Genomic DNA, 23,423 nt, shown 5'->3' with positions numbered 1-23,423 from the left:
TCCCAAATTGTGGGCCCCATATTAAACACCATCCAGTATTAAAAAAAAAGAAAAAAAGTGGAACCCACATCCAAGCTCACGGGAAAAAAAAAGTGGACCCCACATTAACAAAATCAAGCAATATTGAAAAAAAGTGAATCCCATATTTAAAAAACAAACAATGTTAAAAAAAAAATATGGGCCCCATATTAAACACCATGCGTATTCGTAGCAAACACTAATATAATAAAGTTTTAAATACGGAGCACAAACTACAATGTTATATTAATCGTGTTTTGAACATAGTATCCCATATTGACAAAATCAAGTTGTTATGTTCACTAAAATAAATATATTTAAAATATTTATATTTTAAAATAAGATAGAATTTAATGTAAAAGACAACATGATTTGAATTAGAATTATCCAAATCAAAATTTGATAAAAAATAATAAGTATTTTACACCTTTAAATTAATCGAATTAAAATTGAAAGTATGCTTAAATATTGCTATTGTTTTATCTCAAAGAGAGAAAAATAGTCTCCTTTTAAACAAGTCTTCTCTTTTAAAAAATATTAATAAATTTGCCGATTTTGTATTCATAGCAAACATTAATATAATAAAATTTTAGATACGGAGCACAAACTATAATGTTATATTAGTCATGTTTTAAACATAATATATACTCTCTCTATATATATAAATATATATAATCACTATTTAAAGACAATTACATACACATACATACACTATAATCTAAAGTGTTGGGTCCGTGCGCATAACTCTACTAGTAAATAACTAAAGGAGAGAGAGAGATAAACAAACACGAAGATTAATACAATCAAATCAGCCTATTAAAAGTGTTTTTGTCTGCCTCCGCCCACAAAACTATCCTTTTTAGGCCACAAAACCCCTCTGCCAGCTGACGCCCCCTTTTGGGCGGTTGGCGCCGAACACAGCAAGCACTCGGTCAATACGCCCCTCGCGCACGTTAGCCCCCCTCCCCCCCTAGACACCTTTAGCGGTGGCCTCTTCTCTCTCTCTCTAGATCTCCACATCAGCCGCCCCCTTTTAACCTACCCTTTTTTCCACATTATGCCTCCCTTCTCCTCCGTCCCCCACCACCCCTTTTCTTTCCCCTTTTTCTCCCCACATCATTACAAACCCTTAATCCATCTTAACACATTCATTAGAGACAGATCTAAAACATCCCGTAACTCACAATGGCAACTCTATCTCCATCAACCCAAGATTTCTCTAACGTCGTTACCCCATCCGTTACAGTTGCAGTTTCTTCTCGCCGTTTACCACCACCGTGTTGGTCCCACGACGAGACAATATCACTAATCGATTCCTACAGAGACAAATGGTATTCCCTTCGTCGTGGTAATCTCAGTGCTAATCACTGGCAAGACGTTGCTGATGACGTGGCTTCTAGAACCCCCGTTGATGTTCCCAAGACCGCCGTGCAGTGCCGTCACAAAATGGAGAAGCTAAGGAAACGTTACCGTAATGAAATACAACGTGCTGCTCCTTATGGTGGGGCTAGATCTGGTCGTTATTGCTCTGCTTGGGTACATTTTAAACGTATGGATAATATGGAAAGAGGTCCTAATGCTGTTGATGAGCCTAGTGATGAGGATGTTCAAGAAGATTACAAACAGAATAACGTTAAACTTATAGGTGATTTGTATGGTAACAATGTGAATATGGGTAATCGGACTAGTTTTCCAGGGGTTGTGAGTAATGGGGGTGGTGGGTTTCGGATCCGGATACCCGGTATGCCTGGATCAGCTCCACCCATGGCGAACCCGTATAGTAGAGTTGAAAACCCTAATAATTTTGGGACTAGTAAGATGTTTAGAGATGGGTTTGTGAAGAAAGCTGATTTGGGGAAAAGGGTTGTTGGTGAAGGAGTTGGGGAGAAGAAAAAAGGGGACCCGATGGGGGAAATGGTGGCGGCGATAAAGGTATTAGGGGATGGATTTGTGAGAATGGAGAGGATGAAGATGGATATGGCGAGAGAGCTGGAAGAGATGAGAATGGAAATGGAGATGAAAAGAACCGAGATGATACTCGAATCGCAGCAAAGGATTGTGGAGGCTTTTGCACAAGCGTTGTCGGAGAAGAAACATAAGAAGGTGAAGAGAATGCCAACTCCTGAATGCTAGATTGGTCTTAGGTGTGTGATAAAAGTTGTCTTTTTTTGGTGAATCTTTGGCAGCATTGAATTGCAGAATGCGTATGGGATTACACTAATTTCACATGTTTAGTGAGGTTGCAATATCCCTTTAACTTCCTTCTTGGTATTTTTACCATTTACTTGAGTAGCAGAAGAAGAATAGGAACTTATTAGTTCATTGTTGTAGCAACTTTTTGTTATGAATTTGTGCTAGCATTGCCTGATTACTTGTTGCAGTAATTATGTAATGCAATGTGTTTAGAGCAGGGTTCGGACATTGGAGTTGTTGTTAGTAGTTTGTAGTGCCTGTTTAATTTGGTCAACGGCTATTAATGAAGCTTCCTCATTTACTTGAGCTGAAGCATTTAATGAGGAAAATTTGCGCTTAAATAAACTCCGCGTTGCCATGTCTGCTTGTTCTTTTACTAAATGCCTGCTCTGCATGTCATTAGTAGCCATTACATCTGTATTCTGTAACAAAACAGTACCAGTGCACTATCTAACTGCCTTGGCTGAACAGTGTTACACAAACATCACACCGGAAGAAATGGCACCAATAAGCCATGTTCTATACATACTTTGGTTACAAGATATGAAGAGCTTGGGTCCCAAATTCACTTTGATATAGTAATATTTGAATGTTACAAATAACATTGTTAAATGTAGTGATTTGTGGCTCTGTTTCAGAGAGAGGTGCTTTTTCAGCCTCTTGTTTCAAGGAAGTAGAATTTGGGTCTCTTCATGAATGTGAATTGCCTTGTGATGTGTTGCAGTTCATTTAGGATAGCGAAGATCAAACATGCCCCCCTTTCCCTGCCTTAGTTTCCTCAAATTTTCTAAGGGGCATGGACATGATATGAGTTGAAACCAGCTATTGAAGGTCATGGAAGCTTGTTTTCAAGTGTCTAGAAAAAGGTGTCTTTTGGATAGCTTTTTTTCGGAAACACAATAGGCGGCCTTGCTGGTAGGTTTGCTGGTTCTGTTTTGCTGTAATGTGTAATTTGTTCAATGGTAATACTGCAAGTTAGTCTTGCTTTCCTTTGATAGTAAGAGAGAATGTCATTACTTTGTCGAAGACAACATCATACATGATAAATACCTTTGTTATTGACTGGCAAAGACGTTTGTTCTGTCTTGCTGTCCTGTCTTCATGACTTGCCTTTGAATTGATCTGTCAGTGGTTGGTGGGTTGGTTCCCTGCTTGAGTGGGTACATTAGAGTAGCTGGTCACAAGTGTTTAGTGTGATGCGACCCTTAAATGAAGAGTATATTTCCCCAGCCAGGCAAGCAAACTTTTGATTAGCATAACTATGCCGTGGGGACAGAGTACTCGGCAGAATTCTAGTGAGCCTGCCAATTTGAAGAAGTTTAAGGTTCATGGGTTTTGGTGACTTTATGTATGGTTTTCAGAAGCAGAATCATATAAAAAGATTGAAGTTCCTTTTGCTTTTCTAAACAAAGATTGAATTGTACATATTTTCAACTAATGCTAGAGCAGCAAATACATAAACTTTGTTTCCAGTTTGTTTACCAAATCATGCTGGTGCAGCTACAGCCATGCACCATCATCTGTGTCTGCATGAGAGAAGCATACAGCTTCAAACACAGCAACCATGTTACGATCAGATTCAATTATGCAGCTGAAATAGCCGTCTCGTCCTCTCTCAATTCTCTTAAATAATGGAGATCAAAATTAACCTTTCGCTACCGAAAATTGCACTCTGCATTTGCATGTGCTCTCTTGTTCATGTCACCTGTATTGTTTTACAACTCCTTAATATATTAAAGAAGATATTACCATCTGAAAATGGAGTTTTGTATATTGGTGCACCTTAAATAATTTGTCAGTGCCAATGCCAACATCAATTATCCGCTTCTCTTTCACGCTGAGGTTTAGGCGGATCTGTGGTTTAAACTTTCATGAGTTCAAGTCTAGGAAACAAGAAAGTTTAAACCTTTGCTTTCGCATGCTAGTAGAAGTCCTGAAAAATGGAAAAAAGAAAATCAGATAGATGTGAAAGTTCCTTTTTTTTTTTGGTTGTTCTATAGTATGCGAGTACCAGTAGTCTCATATAAGGGCAGACAGCGATCTCACAAGTTTTGGTGCACAAGAGTTTTTATTAAATAGAATTTGAACACTTACCTGTTTATGGAGACTAAAAGTTTGAACAAGCGGGGGAAACAATATTGAAAGGGGAAAAGGTGGCGACCAGAATTCTCTATTTTTTTGTTGATCACATTTTTTAGTCAATTAAACTTATTCTAGTGTACACAGCTGGAAAGTGAAATATTATATTCCTGTCGTAGTTGAAATTCAGCTTTGATTCTTTCAAGATTGTGGAAGTCAACTCTTTTGTTTTTCCTTCCTACAAAAGTTGAATTTCATGATCTTCAGTTGAGATACTCCGTAGTGCTGAGCACAACTTGATGAAAAGAAATAAAGTCTGCAGATTGGTTTTTCGAATTCAGAGGAGAAACAGCCAAAAAGTTCTATTATTATTTATTTGGTAGAATTAATGGACAGAAGGCTATGGGAGGCTGCTCAAAAAGGAGATGTTCATCACTTGCAAAGTTTGATCAAAGAAGACCCCCTTCTGCTCAGGGCAGTTTCATTAGCAGCAAATGGAACTCCTCTGCATATTGCTTGTTTGAGTGGCCATCCTGAGTTTGCCAAGGAGATCATTCACCTTAGGCCAGAATTTGCTAGAGAATTAAACCAGGACGGTTTCAGCCCTTTGCATATTGCCTCAGCAAATGGGGATATAGAGATTGTGAAGGAGCTCTTGAGCGTTGACTGTAATCTATGCCTTCTCAAGGGGAAGGACAGAAGAATTCCTCTTCACTATGCAGTAATCCAAGGCAGAAAAAATGTCATGAGGGAGCTTCTTGAGGCTTCTCCAGACTCTGCAGAAGAAGTGACTGCTCGTGGCGAGACTTGTCTTCATTTATCTGTCAAGAATCATCAGTTTGAAGCATTCAAATTACTACTTGAGAACCTCAAGGAATTTAACAAGTATGATCTTTTAAACAAGAAGGATATCCAAGGAAACACTGTTTTGCATCTTGCTGTGTCAACTAAGCAATACGAGGCAAGTATCTCCGATATCTCCATTATGCCTCTTTTACCTCATCATGTTGATTTTTCTTTTAATTTAACAGATAAGAGAAATGAATCATCCAGGTTGTTGATCTATTGCTCGATGAAAATGCTGTTTCTAAGGGCACAACTGAGGTGAATTCTTTGAACAAGAGAGGCCTTACCCCTTTAGAGGTACTATTTAAGGAATCTGGAGACAGAGACATAGAGGAAATTCTAAGAGCATCTGGTGCTGTATCTGTTGAAAACTTGCAATCTTTGCAACAGGAAGCTTTGCCCCAATCGTTGGTTGTTTCAGTTCAAGATCCATCAGATGAACAATCCAGCAGAGAGCAAAGAAGGGACCGACCCCGATCTCATTCTAAGAAACTTAAGGATTTCTTCAAGTACAATAAAACCAAAGATCCTCCAGGGAAAGTAAGAGACACCCTTCTTGTGATAGCTATTCTAATTGCAACAGCAACTTATCAAGCAGTTTTTAATCCGCCAGGAGGCGTTTGGCAGGACACTCACTGGCCTGATGACAATAACACCACCAGTAGTGACGGCAAAATGTCCTCACAACGTATCGCAGGACAGTCAGTGATGGGAACCAACAATCCAATTTCCTACGGCTTGTTCTTGGTTTTCAACTCTATTGGATTTTTCTTGTCCCTCCACACGATAAATTTCCTAACAATAGGATTTCCTTTGCAATTAGAACTGCAAGTCTCACTTGTTGCCTTGACAGTAACCTATGACACTGTGATGTCTGCCATAACACCTAACCGGGGAATTTCTCTCTTCTTTACTATCTTTTCCATAGTCTTTCCAGTTCTTTTGCCTCACATTACAATGTTGTTGAGAAACTATTGCAAGAAACCTAAACTTTTTATCAAGATCTGTGAACCGTTCACATAGTAGAACATCTTCCTGTAATTTATCTCTCTTTTTTTTTTTTTTTGTTTGTTTGTTTTTTTTTCTTTTCCGGTTGGGGGTCAACCAGGATGTATTGAAATTCTAAAGTGAAACCTTTCAATGAGATTAATTTACAGTCTCTTTTACACTATTGCTTTTAGATGTTTTTCTTCCAATCACTCGGGTTAAATGATGATAATGGAGAAGGTAAAGGAACTCATTAGGACATTCTTACTCATTCGTCCAACTCTAAAGATTGGGACGTTCTTACTCATTTATCGAACTAAGAGAACTCCATGTCAATTTGCCTATAAATGAACTTATATTACATTTTAGAAAGAGTATCCAACATGATCTTAATCAGATGTAGGGCATTGCATCTGACACCCACCGGGCCTCTCTTTGGAGCTTGTGCCCTAGGGTTTTGTGCACTAGACATAGGCGGGCTGAAACTCTGCCCCGACCAAAGTGTGAACTATGGGTCTAAAAGAATTCATGATCTGATCTGTGGAGAGTTTAACCCTCAGACAACGCTAAGAATTTCCATTAGAAAGAGCGAACTCTGTCTCTTTCTTGTCCTTCTACTTAAAAGGGCAGAGAGAATGCTTTTGCTGTTGAGGAAGTGAACAGTGAAAGTTCAAGACTACTGTAAATACAACCTTATTCAAATACCTTCTTTTTTTTGAAATGGTAAGGATTGTACCAGAACAGCACTAAGACTGTGTTAGGAGCTCTGTACAATGTGGCGAAGTGAAAAAAAATAAAATAAATAGTAGTATATCTCATCCTAGACATTTAGAGAGTAACTCTAGAACAGAGTCAGCTTCATTTACAAATTCCATTTTGCACCAAAATTAAAACAAAAAGATGCTGTTAGCCTATATCTTCTGAGTGGAGCTGTGTTTGTCTTTGAAACGTGTCAAGTTGCTCCCTTTCCAAACTATCCACCAAATGCAAGCTGCTATGGTGTTCAACCATTTCCTCCTTCCTTTGTCAGTCCCAACAATGGATTCAGCTTGTGCCCTGCATAAATAACAATTTCTGCAGAATAAGTATCCTTTTCTCTGTAGATTGTTCTGTGTAAGAAGTGCTTCTTAAGCAAAGAAGCGCCTTCTGAAGGAGAGATTCCATACCTCGAACTCTCTGCTGCATCAGGAGGGTTGCCAAACTAAAAGATCTAGAAATTGATCCTTATGAGGAGTGTTTTCCAACCATGCGTTGTGCCGAAAAAGTATTCTCCTACCATCTCCCAATTTAAAGTGGTCTTGCCATAACTATCTAATGTTCTTCCAGGTAGAAACTCCAAATGTGGATTTTGTCCTTCTTTGTACACCAATGACTCTCCATACGTATTTGCATTTAGTAACTTCCTTCCCTAACTTTTGCATTGTTGAATCTCCAAAGCCAGCCATTTCATTAGCGAACTTCTGTTTCGTGCTCTTATATATTTGATTAGTCCTCCATCCTTCTTGTTCTTGACTAAAGTTCTCCATTTGAACAAACTAAAATGCGTCTCTTCCTGGTTGCTTTCCCTCTAAAAATCATCTTTTAACTTGTCAACTCTCTTATCAAACTTGACTGATAATGGAATCAAGGACATAACATAGGTTGGCAAAGAGTCTAAGACGCTGTTGATTAATATAAGCCTACATCCAAGTGAAAGATAATGCTTCTTTGAGCCTGCTAATCTTTTCTCACATCTTCAACTCCCCCCTGCCATATTGCTGTTTATTTTGTCTTTGCCCCGGCCCCATTGGAAGCCCAAGATAAGTTGTTGGAAGTAACCACATCTGACAACCTAAGATAGTTGCCAAAATCTGTGTTGTCCACTTCATCTACAGGATATATGAGACTCTTTCTCCAGTTGACATGAAGGCCTGAGATTGCTTAAAAAATGACAAGAATCAGCCTTAGATGCCTCATTTGGTCCTCTGTGGAGTTGCAAAGGATCAGCGAATCATCTGCAGCTTGTAACTGAAATACTTCCCCTACCACGGACCACAACTAATTTTATTTGTTTTTTGGCTATACTAAGCGAATAGTGATATCCTCAAACTAAGGCACGTAGCTGTCTCACAAGTTTCGTTGCAAGAGAGTTCTCTAACATAGAATTTGAAATTTTATCTGTTTATGGAGCATTTGAACTAAAGGGAACACTTAGAAAGGGAAAAAAGAGGCAACCAAATGCTTCTATATTGTAGTTGATCGAATTTGCCGTCACTGACATTTATTTTATTGTACACAGTTAGAAAAGCAAAGGAAAGTGAGAAATATTATATTCCTTTCACAATTGACATTTAGCTCTGAAGGTTATGAAATTCAACTCTCTTTTTTCCCATACAAAAAGAGTTGAATTTGAGATTTTCAGAGCCCAGATATTCTTTTGTGCTTAGCACAACTTGATGAAAAGAAACTAAAATCTGCGGATTGATTTCAAAGGATAAAAAAGCAAAGAAACTGTATAATTCTTTGATATAATTAATGGACAGAAGGCTGAGTGAGGCTGCTCAAAAAGGAGATGTGCATCACTTGCAAAGCTTGATTAAAGAATATCCTCTTCTGCTTGGAGCAGTTTCATTAGTAGGTAATGAAACTCCTCTGCATATTGCTTGTTTGAGTGGTCATCTTGAGTTTGCCAAGGAGATTATTCACCTGAGGCCACAATTTGCAAGAGAACTTAACCAGGATGGTTTCAGCCCTTTGCATATTGCCGCAGCAAATGGGGATATAGAGATTGTGAAGGAATTATTGAACGCTGATCGTAGTCTCTGCCTTTTCAAGGGGAAGGACAGAAGAATTCCCCTTCACTATGCAGTAATCAAAGGAAGAAAAAATGTCACGAGGGAGCTTCTTGTGGCTTCCCAAGACTCTGCAGAAGAAGTGACTGCTCGTGATGAGACTTGTCTTCAGTTATCTGTCAAGAATCATCAGTTTGAAGCATTCAAATTATTACTTGAGAGCCTCAAGGAATTTAACAAGTGTGATCTTTTAAACAAGAAGTATATCCAAGGAAACACTGTTTTGCATCTTGCTGTGTCAGCTAAGCAATACGAGGCAAGTATCTCCGGTATCTTCATTATGCCTCTTTTATATTATCATCTTGATTTGTAACTTTGAACTTAACAGATAAGAGTAATGAATCGTCCAGGTTGTTGATCTATTGCTCGACGAAAATGTTGTTGCGAAGGGCACAATTGAGGTGAATTCTTTGAACAAAGCAGGTCTTACACCTTTGGAGGTACTACTTAAGGAATCTGGAGATAGAGATATTGAGGAAATTCTAAGAGCATCCGGTGCTGTAACTGTTCAAAACTTGCAATCTTTGCAACAATCTTGTGTTGTTCCAGTTCAAGATCCATCAAATGAACAATCCAGCAGAGAGCAAAGAAGGGATCAGCCTCGATCTCGTTCCAAGAAGCTTCAGGATTTCTTCAAGTACAATAAAACCAAAGATCCTCCGGGAAAAGTAAGAGACACCCTTCTTGTGATAGCTATTCTAATTGCAACAGCAACATATCAAGCAATTTTTAGTCCACCAGGAGGCGTTTGGCAGGACAATCACTGGCCTGAAGACAATAACAGCACCAGTAGCGATGGCATAATGTCCACGCGGCATATCGCAGGACAGTCAATTATGGGAACCAACCATCCAAATTCCTATGGCTTGCTCTTGGTTTTCAACTCCATCGGATTTTTTGTATCCCTCCACATGATAAATTTCCTAACAATAGGTTTTCCTTAGCAGTTAGAACTGCAAGTCTTACTTGTTGCCTTGACAGTGACCTATGACACTGTGATGTCTGCCATAACGCCCAACCGGGGAATTTCTCTCTTATTCTTTATCTTTTCCATAGTCTTTCCATTACTGTTGTTGAGAAATTATTGCAAGAAACCTAGATTCTTATCAAGATTTATAAACTGTTCAGCTACTTGAACATCATCTTCTTGTATTTTATTCTTCTTTTGAGGTTCAACCAGGATATATATATATATTGAGATTCTAAATTAAAATTTGTTTATGAGATTTATTACAATCTCTTTTCCTTGATCGCTTTTAGATAGTTTTCTTCCAATCATCCTGGTTAATTTATGCTAATTGAAAATGAACTCATGGGTACATTTCATACCGATACAAATAAAATATCCTTGTTAATTTACCTATAAATGGTCTTATATGTTTATATTGCATCTTTACTTCAATTCTCTGACATAAAATGTTGGACAATTAGGCTTGTTCCAATATTTCTTGAAAATTTGAAGTTCTCAAAATTATACTTGGCTAGACAAAGTACCCCATAATCCCATGTATATTGATATGTTTGGAAGGAAACACAAACCCCCTGATGCTGAAACCAGTGAATTGAATAGCACAAATGTCCATATCAGGTTTCAGATTATCATTAGAGCAATTATTTACATTTTGAATTGCTTAGCAATCTGAACATACAATTAAGATATAGTTTAGATCAAGAAATCTTCCTCTTCTTTTGAACATAGGAACATTAGCAGCAGCGGTGTGGAGGCACGTAAAAATACACCAGAAAGAAAAAGGCATAGTGACATAGGCTTCAACATAGATATTAATCAAACTTTCACATTCGTGAAAGTAGCTTCACGTGTTGTGTTCTTGACTCTTCCATACGGAGTATTATTTTATTAAACAAACTCTGAAATGAAGACCAACCTGTCTCGGGTCTGAATTCAGGCACTGAACATTATTCTATATTATCAATTTGACTTTCAATTTGCTAACCACCTAGAATATTAGGATCACCTCAATTCAAGTATTGGCTGCAGTTGTCAATAGTTTCTCAGAGACCCGTCCAAAGGTGTAGCGTCATGGTCAATAAAGTGGAGGGAAAACCATGGGAGAGCAAAAACCCCAAACAGAGTAAAAAAAGGGTAGATGATTTCTTCTCATCTCTACGTTTGTGTGGACAATTTTTCAGTGCCTATACAGGTACCCAGTGGAACAATAGATGTGGGCGCAAGCTGGCTTGGACACCAAAACCATGGTAATTCATATTCAATTTAGTTTTTGTTATCTTGTAAAAAAGGCTTTTAAAATGTGTATAGGATGAAACCTAGAAATGCATATTATAATTTATTTAACTACCATAGGTCTATTCAAAAGAAATTTTAGAATTTCACCTGTAGATATCACATATTATCTTATGGCATTAGTACACGTTTCCTAACAATTCAACCTAATCCTCAGTTTTTTTTAATTTATTTAACTACCACAGGTATATTCAAAAGAAATTTTAGAATTTCACCTGTAGATGTCGCATATTATATTATGGCATTGGTACACGTTTCCTAACAATTCAACCTAATCCTCAGGTTTTTTTAATGCATTGGACTTGCATTAGTCATACAAGTTGGTTAAACACAACTTTTAAAATTCATAATCACTAAAAAGAGCAAGTCATTATATACATGGCATTATCTGTTTGAGTCTGTCAATTCTTAATTCAAGAAGAAAGCTCTTAAAACCTGAAGTCAAAGTGAACTGAATTGATTGATCCATTCAGCACGATTTAGATGATTTTAGCACAGAAATTATATACATTTTATTGACTTTGAATTGCGTACAAATCAAAACACACGATTAATAGATGCAGAAATCTCCAAATGTATAAGTCCTTATCGAGTAACGAAAAGTTTATTCATAAAATATTGAACTTTTGAACCAGATGAATACTGTAAATTCTCCAAATAAGTTGCTTGACATATTTTACTTATATATCAAAAGTGAGCGATTTATTGATAACTAACATTTGTCTTACTATTCAATAAACTTGAGATTGCCAACTATTAATTCAAGAAGAAAGTTCTCATCCTAAACGAGTCAAACTGAATTCAACTCTTTTTTTTCCCATACAAAAAGAGTTAAATTTGAGATTTTCAGAGCTGAGATATTCCTTTGTGATGAGCACAACTTGATGAAAGAAAGTAAGAAACTAAAATCTGCGGATTGATTTTAGAATATAAAAAAGCAAAAAAGTTTGTATAATTCTTTGGTAGAGTTAATGGACAGAAGGCTATGGGAGGCTGCTCAGAAAGGAGATGTTCATCACTTGCAAAGCTTGATCAAAGAAGTCCCTTTTTTGCTCGGGGCAGTTTCATTAGCAGGAAATGGAACTCCTCTGCATATTGCTTGTTTGAGTGGCCATTCTGAGTTTGCTAAGGAGATCATTCATTTGAGGCCAGAATTTGCAAGAGAACTAAACCAGGACGGTTTCAGCCCTTTGCATATTGCCTCAGCAAATGGGGATATAGAGATTGTGAAGCAGCTTTTGAGCATTGACCGTAATCTATGCCTTCTCAAGGGGAAGGACAGAAGAATTCCTCTTCACTATGCAGTAGTCAAAGGCAGAAAACATGTCATAATGGAGCTTCTTGTGGCTTCTCCGGACTCTGCAGAAGAAGTGACTGCTCGTGGCGAGACTTGTCTTCATTTAGCTGTCAAGAATTATCAGTTTGAAGCATTCAAATTATTACTTGACAACCTCAAGGAATTTAACAAGTATGATCTCTTAAACAAGAAGGATATCCAAGGAAACACTGTTTTGCATCTTACCGTGTCGACTAAGCAATACGAGGCAAGTATAGTCATTATGCATCTTTTATCTCTTCATGTTGCTTTTCAACTTCCAATTTAACAGATGAGATAAATGAATCATCCAGGTTGTTGATCTATTGCTCAATGAAAATGTTGTTGCTACGGGCACTATTGAGATGAATTCTTTGAACAAAGCAGGCCTTACACCTTTGGAGGTACTACTTAAGGAATCTGGAGATAGAGATATTGAGGAAATTCTAGGAGCATCTGGTGCTGTATCTGTTGAAAACTTACAGTCATCGCAACAAGAAGCTTTGCCCCAATCTTGTGTTGTTCCAGTACAAGGTCCCTCAAATGAACAACCTAGCAGAGAGCAAAGAAGGGACCGGTGTCAATCTCACTCTAAGAAGCTTCAAGATTTCTTCAAGTACAATAAAACCAAAGATCCTCCAGGAAAAGTAAGAGACACCCTTCTTGTGATAGCTATTCTAATTGCAACAGCAACTTATCAAGCAGTGCTTAGTCCACCAGGAGGTGTTTGGCAAGATAGTTATTGGCTCGAGGCCAATAACAGCACCAATAATGATGGCGAAATGCCCTTGCCACATATCGCTGGACAGTCAGTGATGGGAACCAACAATCCAATTACCTATGGCTTGTTCTTGGTTTTCAATTCCATCGGATTTTTCGTGTCCCTTCACACGATAAATTTCCTCACCATAGGATTTCCTTTGCAATTGGAACTGCAAGTTTCACTTGTTGCCTTGGTAGCAACCTATGATACTGTGATGTCTGCCATAACGCCTAACAGAGGAATTTCTCTCTTCTTTTTTATCTTTTCTTCAGTCTTTCCAATTTTGTTGCCTTACATTACAAAATTTGTGAGAAACTATTGCAAGAAACCTAGATTCTTGTCAAGATTTATAAACTGTCCAGCTACTTGAGCAACATCTTCTTGTATTATATTCTTCCTTTGAGGTTCAATCAGGATATATTGAGATTCTAAAATAAAACTCGTGTACGAGATTCAATTACAATCTCTTTTCCTTTATCTCTTACAGATATTTTCTTCCAATCATCCTGGTTAATTGATGATAATGGAAAAAAAACTCACTGACATTCATAATCATTCATCAAATTAAAATCATAGAAGTCCTTTTGAATTTGATCCCATGTTCTTGAGATGATAGGATCTCATAGATGTTGATCAAACTTTAACATTCATGAAAGTAGCTTGACGTGTTGTTTTCTTGATGTTTTCATAGTAATTTGTTAAACAAACTCTCGAATGAAGACCAACCTGAGTCAGGCCTAAATTCAGGCACAGAACATTATTCTATAGTATCATTGACTTTGAATTTGTTGTACACCTGGAACATTAATATTACCTCACTATCAAGTATTGGAGTTGTCAGTAATTTCTCAAAGACCATTCCCAAGGGAAAAGGTGTAGCGTAGTGGTCAGTGAAGTAAAGCAAAATAATGGGAGACCAAAAAACTCAACAGAGTCCAAAAAAGGCAAGGTGATTTCTTCCCATCTCTAAGTTTTTGTGAAAAAAGTTACTCAATACCTATATAGGTACCCAATGGAATAGTGGATGCGTGCGCAAACTGGCTTGGGCACCAAAGACTATATTAATCCTTATTTAATCTAGGTTGAAGTTAATAAACTTACAATATTACAAAAAAAAAAAGTAGGATAGAGATGGAGTTATTGTAACAAAAGTAAAAACCTAGAGTGTGGTTAAACGTAAACTTTAAAATTCATAATCTGAATTCAAAATAGAATAAGAAGATAGCTGTATGAACAAGAAAAAGAGTAAGTATGCATCCAGTGGCAACACTATGCTGAATTCAAAATTCTGGGGAAGGCAAAAACGTAGAATGGGGCATTATCTGTTCAAGATTAACTATACTTAATTCAAGAAGAAACCTCTTAAAAGTTAAAAAGTCAAAGTGAACTGAATTAAACTAATCTATTCAACAAATTTGCTGATTAGCAGCGCAATTATTTACATTTCATTGACTTTGAATTGCTTACAGATCTAAAACACACGATTAATAAATGCAGAAATCTCCAAATGTGAGCGACTTATTGATAATTAACATTATCTTACTAGTTCAATAGACCTGAGATTGCCAATTATTAATTCAAGAAGATAGCTCTCATCCTAAACAAGTCAAACCGAACCAAATTAATTAATCCATTAAGCAAAATAAGAGATCATTTTAGCAGAATATATAAGCTCAAAAGAAAGCTAAAACTTTTTGTAAAGCATTTTTCTTATTGGATGGTTCAAAAGAATGGATCAAAGGTTATTATTTCAAGCTGCAAGAACAGGGAATACAGAATACTTGCACAATCTTTTGAAAGATTACCCCCTTTTGCTGGACACTGCTTCATTAGCTGGTGGAGAAAATCCCCTTCATATTGCTTGTATTTTAGGACATGTTGATTTTGCAAAAGAGTTGATTAAACTTAAGAGAGAATTTTCTGGTGAACTGAACCAAGATGGTCTAAGTCCACTTCATATTGCATCAGCTAATGGGAACATGGATATCATAAAGTTGCTGTTAAATTTAGACCATAATCTTTGCAAGATCAAAGGTAGAGAACAAAGGGTTCCTTTACATTATGCAGCTATTAAGGGAAGAGTTCGAGTAATTACAGAACTTATTACAGCTTCTCCTGATTGCATTATGGATTTTACAGCTCGAAATGAGACAGCACTTCACCTTGCAGCAATGAATTACCAATTCGAGGCCTTCAGAGTTTTGGTGGAACACATCAAGAATTTGAAAAAGGAGGATGTCTTTAACAAAAAGGATGACCAGGGGAACACGATATTGCATGTTGCTGTCTCAAGAAGACAATACGAGGTTGGTTTTTCTCTGTTACTTTCACTTTGTTTGTTTTAGTTTGACTTGACGCTGAGTTTAAGAAAATAAAGAAGACTTTTGAAACTTGTGGTCTTAAACTAAAGATGTGTGATGTACCAAATTACCCTTTGAATCCTATGGTCTTAAATTGTGCCATGTAGGATGTTGGGGATAAAAAGTTACTAAATACAGAAAGTGACATTCTTTTTGGAACATACTAAAAAAGAAAGTAAGACTAAAACGGAGGGAATACTTGTCTTGTTATCTTATCCAAAATTGATAATTTTTTTTTGGTTAACTAGGTAGTTAAGTTGCTGCTTCGTGAGCAAGTTATTCTTAGGAGCGTGGTGGAGGTGAATTCTTCGAACAAGGGGGGTTTAACGCCCCTGGATGTTTTAGGATTATTTCAAAGTGAAGCTGGTGAGAGGGAAATCGAGGAGATGCTTAGGGAGGCTGGAGCAATGAGGGCTAGAGAATCACAAACTACAGCACAAGAATCAGCTATTCATGTTAATGAACAAAACAGATCAAGATCACCAGCTAAACAATTGCTTGACTATTTTAAGTATGATACCATTAAAGATTCTCCGGGCAGTGTGAGGAATACCTTGCTTGTGTTAGCAGTACTCATTGCAACAACAACTTATCAGGCTGTGCTTAGTCCTCCTGGTGGTGTTTGGCAAGACGACAACTCGGGTACTGGCACACACCATGTTGCAGGGGAATCAATTATGGGATATCATAATCCAAAATCATACCGCATATTCTTGATTTGCAACTCAGTTGGCTTCTTTACATCTCTTCACATGATAAATTTCCTCACAATCGGATTTCCTATGAGACTTGAGTTGCAAGTTTCGATTACATCCCTTGTGTTCACTTATAATACTTCTATGAATGCGATGGCACCCCGCTTATCCACTCTCTTCATTGTTGTCTCTGTAGTTATGCCATTTGTGGCACCCATCGCGACTGTTGTGCTGAGGAACTTTTTCAAGGCACCAAAATTTGAAATTCCCTTTATTGGTCAAGTTGTTTAATGTAGTCAGGATGAACTAGTGCTTGTCAGTTCGAGTTAGGAAGCAAATTCTCTTCTTGGATCTATGTATGTGGATATCATTATATTGGTTGTATAAAAATCTCATAATGTCTTGTCGTTACCTTCCATCCTAGAACTTGTAATCTTCTTATTTTTTTGAGTCTTCAGAAAGTAATGGGAAATGACACAAGTCTTGACATGCTTCCTTTCTAGTGATTTGGAAAAATCAAGTTAAAATTTTTCCTTGAAGATAGCAATGAATTAGCAAACTGAGATGCCACAGCTTCTATTTCTACTACTATCTTTTTTATATTTTAGACAGTCAATTGATTTATTCAGGTAGAAAGGTGATTCAATACTTTCTTTACGTACTCAACACATTATTGATATTATATTCTGAAAGCCGAAGTTGCAAATGCGAAATGAAAAATGCTGAACAATCTCCATGAAAGAAGAGGGTACCAAGGATTTTATATGAGCACTAGTGGCCCAAGAATCAAACACCTTTCTTTTGCAGATGATACAATTCTATTATGCAATGGTGGTAAAAGGACTTTGGATATGATCTTTGAAAGAGTTGGTTTTTGTTATGTGATAGAAAAGTCATTTGCCAATTTTAGTTGGATGACTTTCTATTACTTGGAGCCAAAGAATGCTCAATTACTTTGAGCCAAAGAATACTTGGAGCCAAAAGATGCATTGCTTGGAGCTAAAGGATGCTAAGATGTGGAGGGTAATTGAAATGCCCATGTAGCACACTTAGAGCCCAAGTCATTGTTTGCCTATAAAAGAAGAGTCAATTCTTCTTTGTTCATCATCCCAAAAAAATCATATAATACATTGTAGTGAGTAGAGAGTTGATAGAACAATTTTCTTAGGTGTAATTGGGAAATCTCCCCTTCCTTTGTTAATAATATAAAGACAACTGTTCTCTGGTGGACGTAGGATCATTTTGATCCGAACCATGTTAAATTGTGTTCTTTCTTTTACGTTTTAGCTAACAATTGGTATCAGAGCGCTAGGGCTCTTTGACGATCCAAGGAGGAAGAACAAGCAAAAATGAGTTCCATGAAGTTTGAAATCGATAGATTCACTGGACGCAACAACTTCAATATCTGGAAGATCCAGATGACAGCGTTACTGCGGAGGGAAGGTTCAATCCATGCTATTAACGGAAAGTATCCCGATGGTACATCGACTTTCGACAAGGAGAAGATTGGAGGGGATGCATTGAGTGTAATCCAACTGTCCCTTGCACCTAACATGCTTTGTGAAGTGAGTACAAGTACCGTAGAAACGGCTAAGAAGTTATGGGACAAGCCACAAGCGCTTTACCTGGACCGATCTGTCACGACCCAACTAGGGGCCGTGACGAGTACCCGATACTTGTACCGAGCACCCCTTATCTATCATTTTACCTTTACTTCTCAGCGGGCCGTAGGAACTGTGCCATATATTTTTTTTCGTTACTGAACATTAACATTAGTAGCATCATCGTAAACATAGACTAGTAAACTTTGCTATCACGTTATACGACGACGTGAACATTCCAAAATACAACACATCTAACTGTACATATCTGTCTACGAGCCTCTAAAAAAAGTGCATATATACATAGGAAGGGCCGGGTTCTGCCGTGCCCGATTATATACACAAAAGTAGTACCAATAGGCTGAAGCTCCGGATCAATTGGAGCACTCTCAAGGAACAGCTGGAGCGCTGTCAAATACTGCTGATAGAGCTTCTAGGAACCAAATCCGCCTGTCTGCTGACCTGCGCGGCATGAAACGCAGCGTCCACAAGAAGGGACGTCAGTACGAATAGTGTACCGAGTATGTAAGGCATAAAAGATAATACAAGCAGGAACATAGAGTACGATTAACAATATCATGAGGTCGTAGGACATATAATGGGGCTAGAAAGTGACCTGTACGTAGGAACGCCTCTTTCAGGCCGGATACCGTGCATGCTTGTCTTTCCCTTTTTAAAACGTTCCGTTTTCATAGGCATAGAAAATAGGGTTTATATCATGTCATGTTTTATCATATTATATCCTGTCATCTCATAGCGTGTCGTATCATATCATGTCGTAGCATATCATATCATAGTATATTATGTCATAGCGTATCATGTCATAGCATATCGTGTCATAGCGTATCATGTCATAGCATAGCATGTCATAGCGTATCATATCATAACATAGCATGTCATAGCGTATCAGGTCATAGCATAGCATGTCATGTCATAGCATAGCACCGAACAGTGTCGGCTCGCCCACATAGCGCCGAAATACCGGCTCGCCCATATATCCCGCGTCCGGGCATCCCGCGTCCAGGATGATAAGCCAGCTGACCAGGTGGCAATGAAACATGTTTCCCTTCCCATTCCCCCATGTATCCCTTCCCCCCATCCCATGTTCATATACATATCTTATATACATATACATATTTTATATACATTTACATAACTTATATACATATATCATATAGGCATGCAAGAGAGCCCAAAGAAAAATCATGTAGCCATCGGAGTGACGTAAGTTCGGTGAACTCCGATTACATTATGGAACAATCGTGATCGCTTTGTCTCTCCTTGAAGGAACAAGTATTTTAAGGCGAGACTACCAACGGAGAATAGCATTAGAAGTAAACATAGAATGAAATCATGGGCATCATAGACGTCAACTCATAGGCTTTGGAATCCTTAGGAAATAGTGTCACAGCTAGGAAATAGAAATAAGGTTCAAGAACTAGTTTATCACCCTCAAGTTCACATTGAATCCTTAGCTTAAAAATCTTAGTCATGGAATCATTCTGGTCATATTTGTCATGGGCATATTCTCTTTTCTAACATCGTCGTTATCATTATCGTCATAGAAGTATTCTCGTTAGAGTAGTTATAGTACTTGTCATTTGGTAACGAAATTAGGATCAAAGGTTTTCTTTGGATTCGATCCTTAAAGTAAGTCAAACAGAACTATAAGGAAAATCCGAGAGCAATGGGGCCCACCTCGGGCCGAATGAGGTAGCCTATACGATTTGCATATGTTACATGTCATGGCGTTACTTGTGAGGGTTTTAGGGTAGTCGGGTCCCATTTATGCAAGTTCTAGGGGTTTAGGAGGTTTTTCCAACATTTCGCACACTTTCTAGTTCAATTCTACTGAATGAAAAAGGGGAAACTTTAGGTGCGGATTCCGGGGAATAGAATTGTCCCCGAGGCTCGTACCCAACTTATTACGTCTAAGACATGCCATAGAAAGAAGGGTGAAGCCTTACATACCTTTTCCGCTTCATACACGTCTCCAAAATCAAGTTTCAAATTCGCCAAAATCTACAATTTGGTCACAATTACCAAATGTTAATTGTAAGGCTTTAAGATTTCAATCTTAACCAATACTTGTCTACAAAAATTTGGGCAGCATCTCCCCTATAAATACAACATCCCCGAGATTTAACTCGGCTCAAATATCAACAACCATACCAACAACAATATCAAAACAACCCCCAACTATAACATAACGATGCCCGAAATTCTAACGAACACTTACAATACACCAAGCAGCCCATATACACTTCTTATACCTTATTTCATGCAATATTTTCAGCAAATTTCAGGGAAATACAACAGCAGCCACACGACACCACATCATCTACTCATATGCAAGAAAACCACATTATTATCTCTATAATCCTTACAACAACCCACAACAATTTTAACTCCAACTCTAACCATTAAATTCCTTCATTCTCCTCACATAATCTTTGATTATAACAACCAAAATATTAATTCAAATAAGTCCATCAATTTCAATTAAAATAGCCCCTAATCCATAAATATCAACAAAACAACAAACGAGTTTATAATGTTGTTTTCTCCGTTCTAATTCGTTAAAACTCTAAATAAACACTTTAATAAAATAAAATGAATCTTATAAATACCTTAGCAGCAGCTCCACCACGAAAATTTCATCCCCCAAGACCAATATTTAGCTCAAATTGAAGGCAACGCAACGTACGACGTTTTTCTCTTCATGAGCTTCGCGATTCGGGGCTTAGATTTTGGTCAAAATTGATTTTTCTCTAAGTTTCTCCTCCCTTTCTCTCTCTAGAATGTTCTAAATGTTTATGGGTGTGTTTTGGTCTGAAATGTGGAGAGAAGACCGAAAATTTTCATTAAATGACAATAGAAATGGGCCTGACCCGATTTGAAGTCGGGTTGGGCCGAATTCACTGTTTATCTCGACCTTTCTGCCTTAAAATGTTCATATCTCCTTGTACCGACGTCACCTGGGAACCCACGACCTATGGTTGGAAAGCTAATTCAATTATCTACAACTTATATTTCTTGGTATTTTTCCAAATTCCAAACTTATAATACCGTGTTTGCCCCTAAAAGTCAGATCACCCGAAAACGTTTTCTTAAAAATATTCGTTTGGAAGACTTCCACTTTGATTTGGCCCAAGGGTCCTTCTTGAGTTGTGTTTAACTTCACATATGTGATTCATATGACTTTTCAGATGTCCCAAAAAAAATCTCGATGTGTGAGCCCCACTTCAGCAAATAATCTGACGTTCAAAAATACGGGATATAACACGATCGGTGACAACAAGGATGTTGTTATAACGACATCTTCACACATTTAAGAAAGGGTTAGGTACTTCATTAGAAGATCATTTAGATGCGTTCAATAAACTTGTCATGGACTTACATATTACAGGAATTAAAAAGGACGAGGAGACGCATGCATGTGCTTTGCTATTTTCAATGACTTCAGGATATCGCGATATTGAGAATTCAATAATGTACAACAAGGAGCCTATCAACCTTGAGCAAGTGCGGAAATCACTTAACTCTAGTGATGTGAGGAGGCATTTTGAAGGAGACAGAGATGATCTGGCAAGTGGGCTCCTTGTGAGAGGTACGACTAACCAATAGGGAAGGAGCAAAGTAAAGCATAGATCAAAGTCTCTTGTGAACAAGAAGAATGCAGATTGTTGGGGTTGCGCCAAGAAGGGGCACTTTGAACGAGATTGCCCAACTTCAAAGTCCAAGAAAAAGGCGACTGCATCCACAGTTGAACATGTGCATGATTATGATAATGATTATGTACTTACAACATCAAGCAATAATGAAAGTTATAGAAACAAATAGGTGTTAGACTCTGCTTGTACTCTGCATATGACGTTCCGAAGAGAATGGTTTAGCAACTATGAGAAAAGTGGAGGAACAGTAGTAATGGGCAATAATGTAACTTGTGAAATAGTTGGCATTGGCTTAGTTCGGGTTCGCTGCCATGATGGAGCTGTGAGGACTATTACACAAGTCCGTCATGTTCTTGATATGAAGAAGAATTTGATCTCTCTGGGTACTCTAGATGAACAAGGCTATAAGTACATGAGTGAAGCAGGAATTATGAAGGTGACTAATGGTTCTTTAGTCATCCTAAAAGGCAAGCTGGAGGATGGCTTTTACACATTAGAAGGAAGCACCATTGTTGGCTCCTAAATGCATCTACAGTGCAGTTATCTAATGATGACAAGGCAAGATTATGGCACATGAGATTGGGGTCATATGAGCGCACGTGGACTAGATATGTTGAGCAACTGTAACCTTTTGAAAGGTGAGAAGATTAGTACACTTGAATTTTGTGAGCACTGCGTTTTAGGGAAGCAGAAGAAGGTCAACTTTAGCACTGGCAAGCATAAGACAGGAGGGGTGCTAGACTACATCCATTCAGATTTATGAGGTCTTTCTAAACTTCCGTCAAAGGGCAAAAAAAGGTATCTTCTCACTTTTATTGATGATTTCTCACGAAAGGTTAGGGTGTGTTTTTTGAAGGAAAAAAGTGATGCTTTTGAAGCATTTAAAGAGCGGAAGATTTTGGTTGAGAATCAAATGGAGTGAAAATTCAAATATCTTCGCATCGACAGTGGCTTGGAGTTTTGCAGCGAAGAGTTTAATGATTTCTACAAGGTTCATGGGGATCTCAAGACATAGGACTGTCAGGCACACCCCACAACAAAATAGAGCTGCCGAGAGGATGAACATAACTCTTCTTGAAAAGGCTCGTTATATGCTCCTACAAGCCAAAATGTCCAAAGTATTTTGGACTGAAACAGTTCACATTACTAGTCATATTGTCAATCGATCTACAACATCGGCGATTGACTTTAAGACTTTGAATGAGGTATGGTCAGGTGAACCCTCAAACTTTTCATACTTACGAGTATTTGGGTGTCCAGCTTATTATCATGTTAACGAAGGAAAGCTTGAACCAAGGGCTAAAAAGGCCATATTCGTAGGGTATGTGGATGGAGTAAAAGGGTACAAACTTTGGTGTTTGTCTTTAGTTAGTAGAGATGTCACCTTTGATGAATCTTCTATACTTGATCCCCGTAAAGTTTCCATGTCAGGAAAAAAGGATCAAGAGACTCAGGTGAAAGATGAGTCAAAAGATGTAGATCTTGAAGAACTTGTTGTCAATGAACCATACACAATTACGAAGGGAAGGGAGAAGAGGCAGATACGAAGACCGGAATGCCTTATAGATCAAGCAAACCTGATTGCATATGCATTCGTAGTTGCAAAAGAAGAGATTAAGGATCCGGAGCCCTCCTCGTATGTTGAAGCAACTTCTTACAAGGATGCTGCACAATGGTGGTTAGCCATGAAGAGATGGAGCCTCTTCACAAGAATCATACATGGGTCTTAGTGAAAAGGCAAAAGGGCAAGAGGACACTTGGATGCAAATTGGTCTACAGAAAGAAAGAGGGAATTCTT

At 37.9% G+C, this 23,423-nt stretch overlaps 4 protein-coding genes and 1 pseudogene across 4 annotated transcripts; all 5 read left to right on the top strand.

Moving 5' to 3' along the window:
- Window positions 1-835: 835 nt before the first annotated feature.
- On the top strand, window positions 836-2,439 carry LOC132645822 (trihelix transcription factor ASIL1). Its single transcript, XM_060363036.1, has one exon. It carries the CDS (start codon window positions 1,204-1,206, stop codon window positions 2,149-2,151), a length of 948 nt encoding a protein of 315 aa, XP_060219019.1. The 5' UTR covers window positions 836-1,203; the 3' UTR covers window positions 2,152-2,439.
- A 2,239-nt stretch (window positions 2,440-4,678) lies between these two features.
- On the top strand, window positions 4,679-6,302 carry LOC132645821 (ankyrin repeat-containing protein BDA1-like). Its single transcript, XM_060363035.1, has 2 exons — window positions 4,679-5,251; window positions 5,344-6,302. The coding sequence occupies exons 1-2, from the start codon at window positions 4,679-4,681 to the stop codon at window positions 6,157-6,159; spliced, it is 1,389 nt and encodes a 462-aa protein (XP_060219018.1). The 3' UTR covers window positions 6,160-6,302.
- A 1,361-nt stretch (window positions 6,303-7,663) lies between these two features.
- On the top strand, window positions 7,664-10,131 carry LOC132644499 (ankyrin repeat-containing protein BDA1-like; annotated as a pseudogene).
- A 2,030-nt stretch (window positions 10,132-12,161) lies between these two features.
- On the top strand, window positions 12,162-13,772 carry LOC132600072 (ankyrin repeat-containing protein BDA1-like). Its single transcript, XM_060313201.1, has 2 exons — window positions 12,162-12,761; window positions 12,847-13,772. Exons 1-2 carry the CDS (start codon window positions 12,189-12,191, stop codon window positions 13,663-13,665), a joined length of 1,392 nt encoding a protein of 463 aa, XP_060169184.1. The 5' UTR covers window positions 12,162-12,188; the 3' UTR covers window positions 13,666-13,772.
- A 746-nt stretch (window positions 13,773-14,518) lies between these two features.
- LOC132644498 (ankyrin repeat-containing protein BDA1-like) lies at window positions 14,519-16,641 on the top strand. Its single transcript, XM_060361092.1, has 2 exons — window positions 14,519-15,601; window positions 15,904-16,641. The coding sequence occupies exons 1-2, from the start codon at window positions 15,026-15,028 to the stop codon at window positions 16,639-16,641; spliced, it is 1,314 nt and encodes a 437-aa protein (XP_060217075.1). The 5' UTR covers window positions 14,519-15,025.
- The last annotated feature ends 6,782 nt before the right edge of the window (window positions 16,642-23,423 follow it).

Source organism: Lycium barbarum, chromosome 6, assembly GCF_019175385.1.
Source record: "Lycium barbarum isolate Lr01 chromosome 6, ASM1917538v2, whole genome shotgun sequence".
In the NCBI taxonomy this organism is placed as follows: domain Eukaryota; kingdom Viridiplantae; phylum Streptophyta; class Magnoliopsida; order Solanales; family Solanaceae; genus Lycium; species Lycium barbarum.
This window is presented reverse-complemented; position numbering and strand designations above follow the sequence as displayed.

What these genes read in the sequence shown, in the direction of transcription:
- LOC132645822 (XM_060363036.1), top strand. Translation starts at nt 1,204, where the DNA reads ATGGCAACTCTATCTCCATCAACCCAAGATTTCTCTAACGTCGTTACC.
- LOC132645821 (XM_060363035.1), top strand. Translation starts at nt 4,679, where the DNA reads ATGGACAGAAGGCTATGGGAGGCTGCTCAAAAAGGAGATGTTCATCAC. An exon ending in TGTCAACTAAGCAATACGAG is followed by an intron (nt 5,252 to 5,343) that starts GCAAGTATCTCC and finishes TGAATCATCCAG; the next exon opens with GTTGTTGATCTATTGCTCGA.
- LOC132600072 (XM_060313201.1), top strand. Translation starts at nt 12,189, where the DNA reads ATGGACAGAAGGCTATGGGAGGCTGCTCAGAAAGGAGATGTTCATCAC. An exon ending in TGTCGACTAAGCAATACGAG is followed by an intron (nt 12,762 to 12,846) that starts GCAAGTATAGTC and finishes TGAATCATCCAG; the next exon opens with GTTGTTGATCTATTGCTCAA.
- LOC132644498 (XM_060361092.1), top strand. Translation starts at nt 15,026, where the DNA reads ATGGATCAAAGGTTATTATTTCAAGCTGCAAGAACAGGGAATACAGAA. An exon ending in TCTCAAGAAGACAATACGAG is followed by an intron (nt 15,602 to 15,903) that starts GTTGGTTTTTCT and finishes TTGGTTAACTAG; the next exon opens with GTAGTTAAGTTGCTGCTTCG.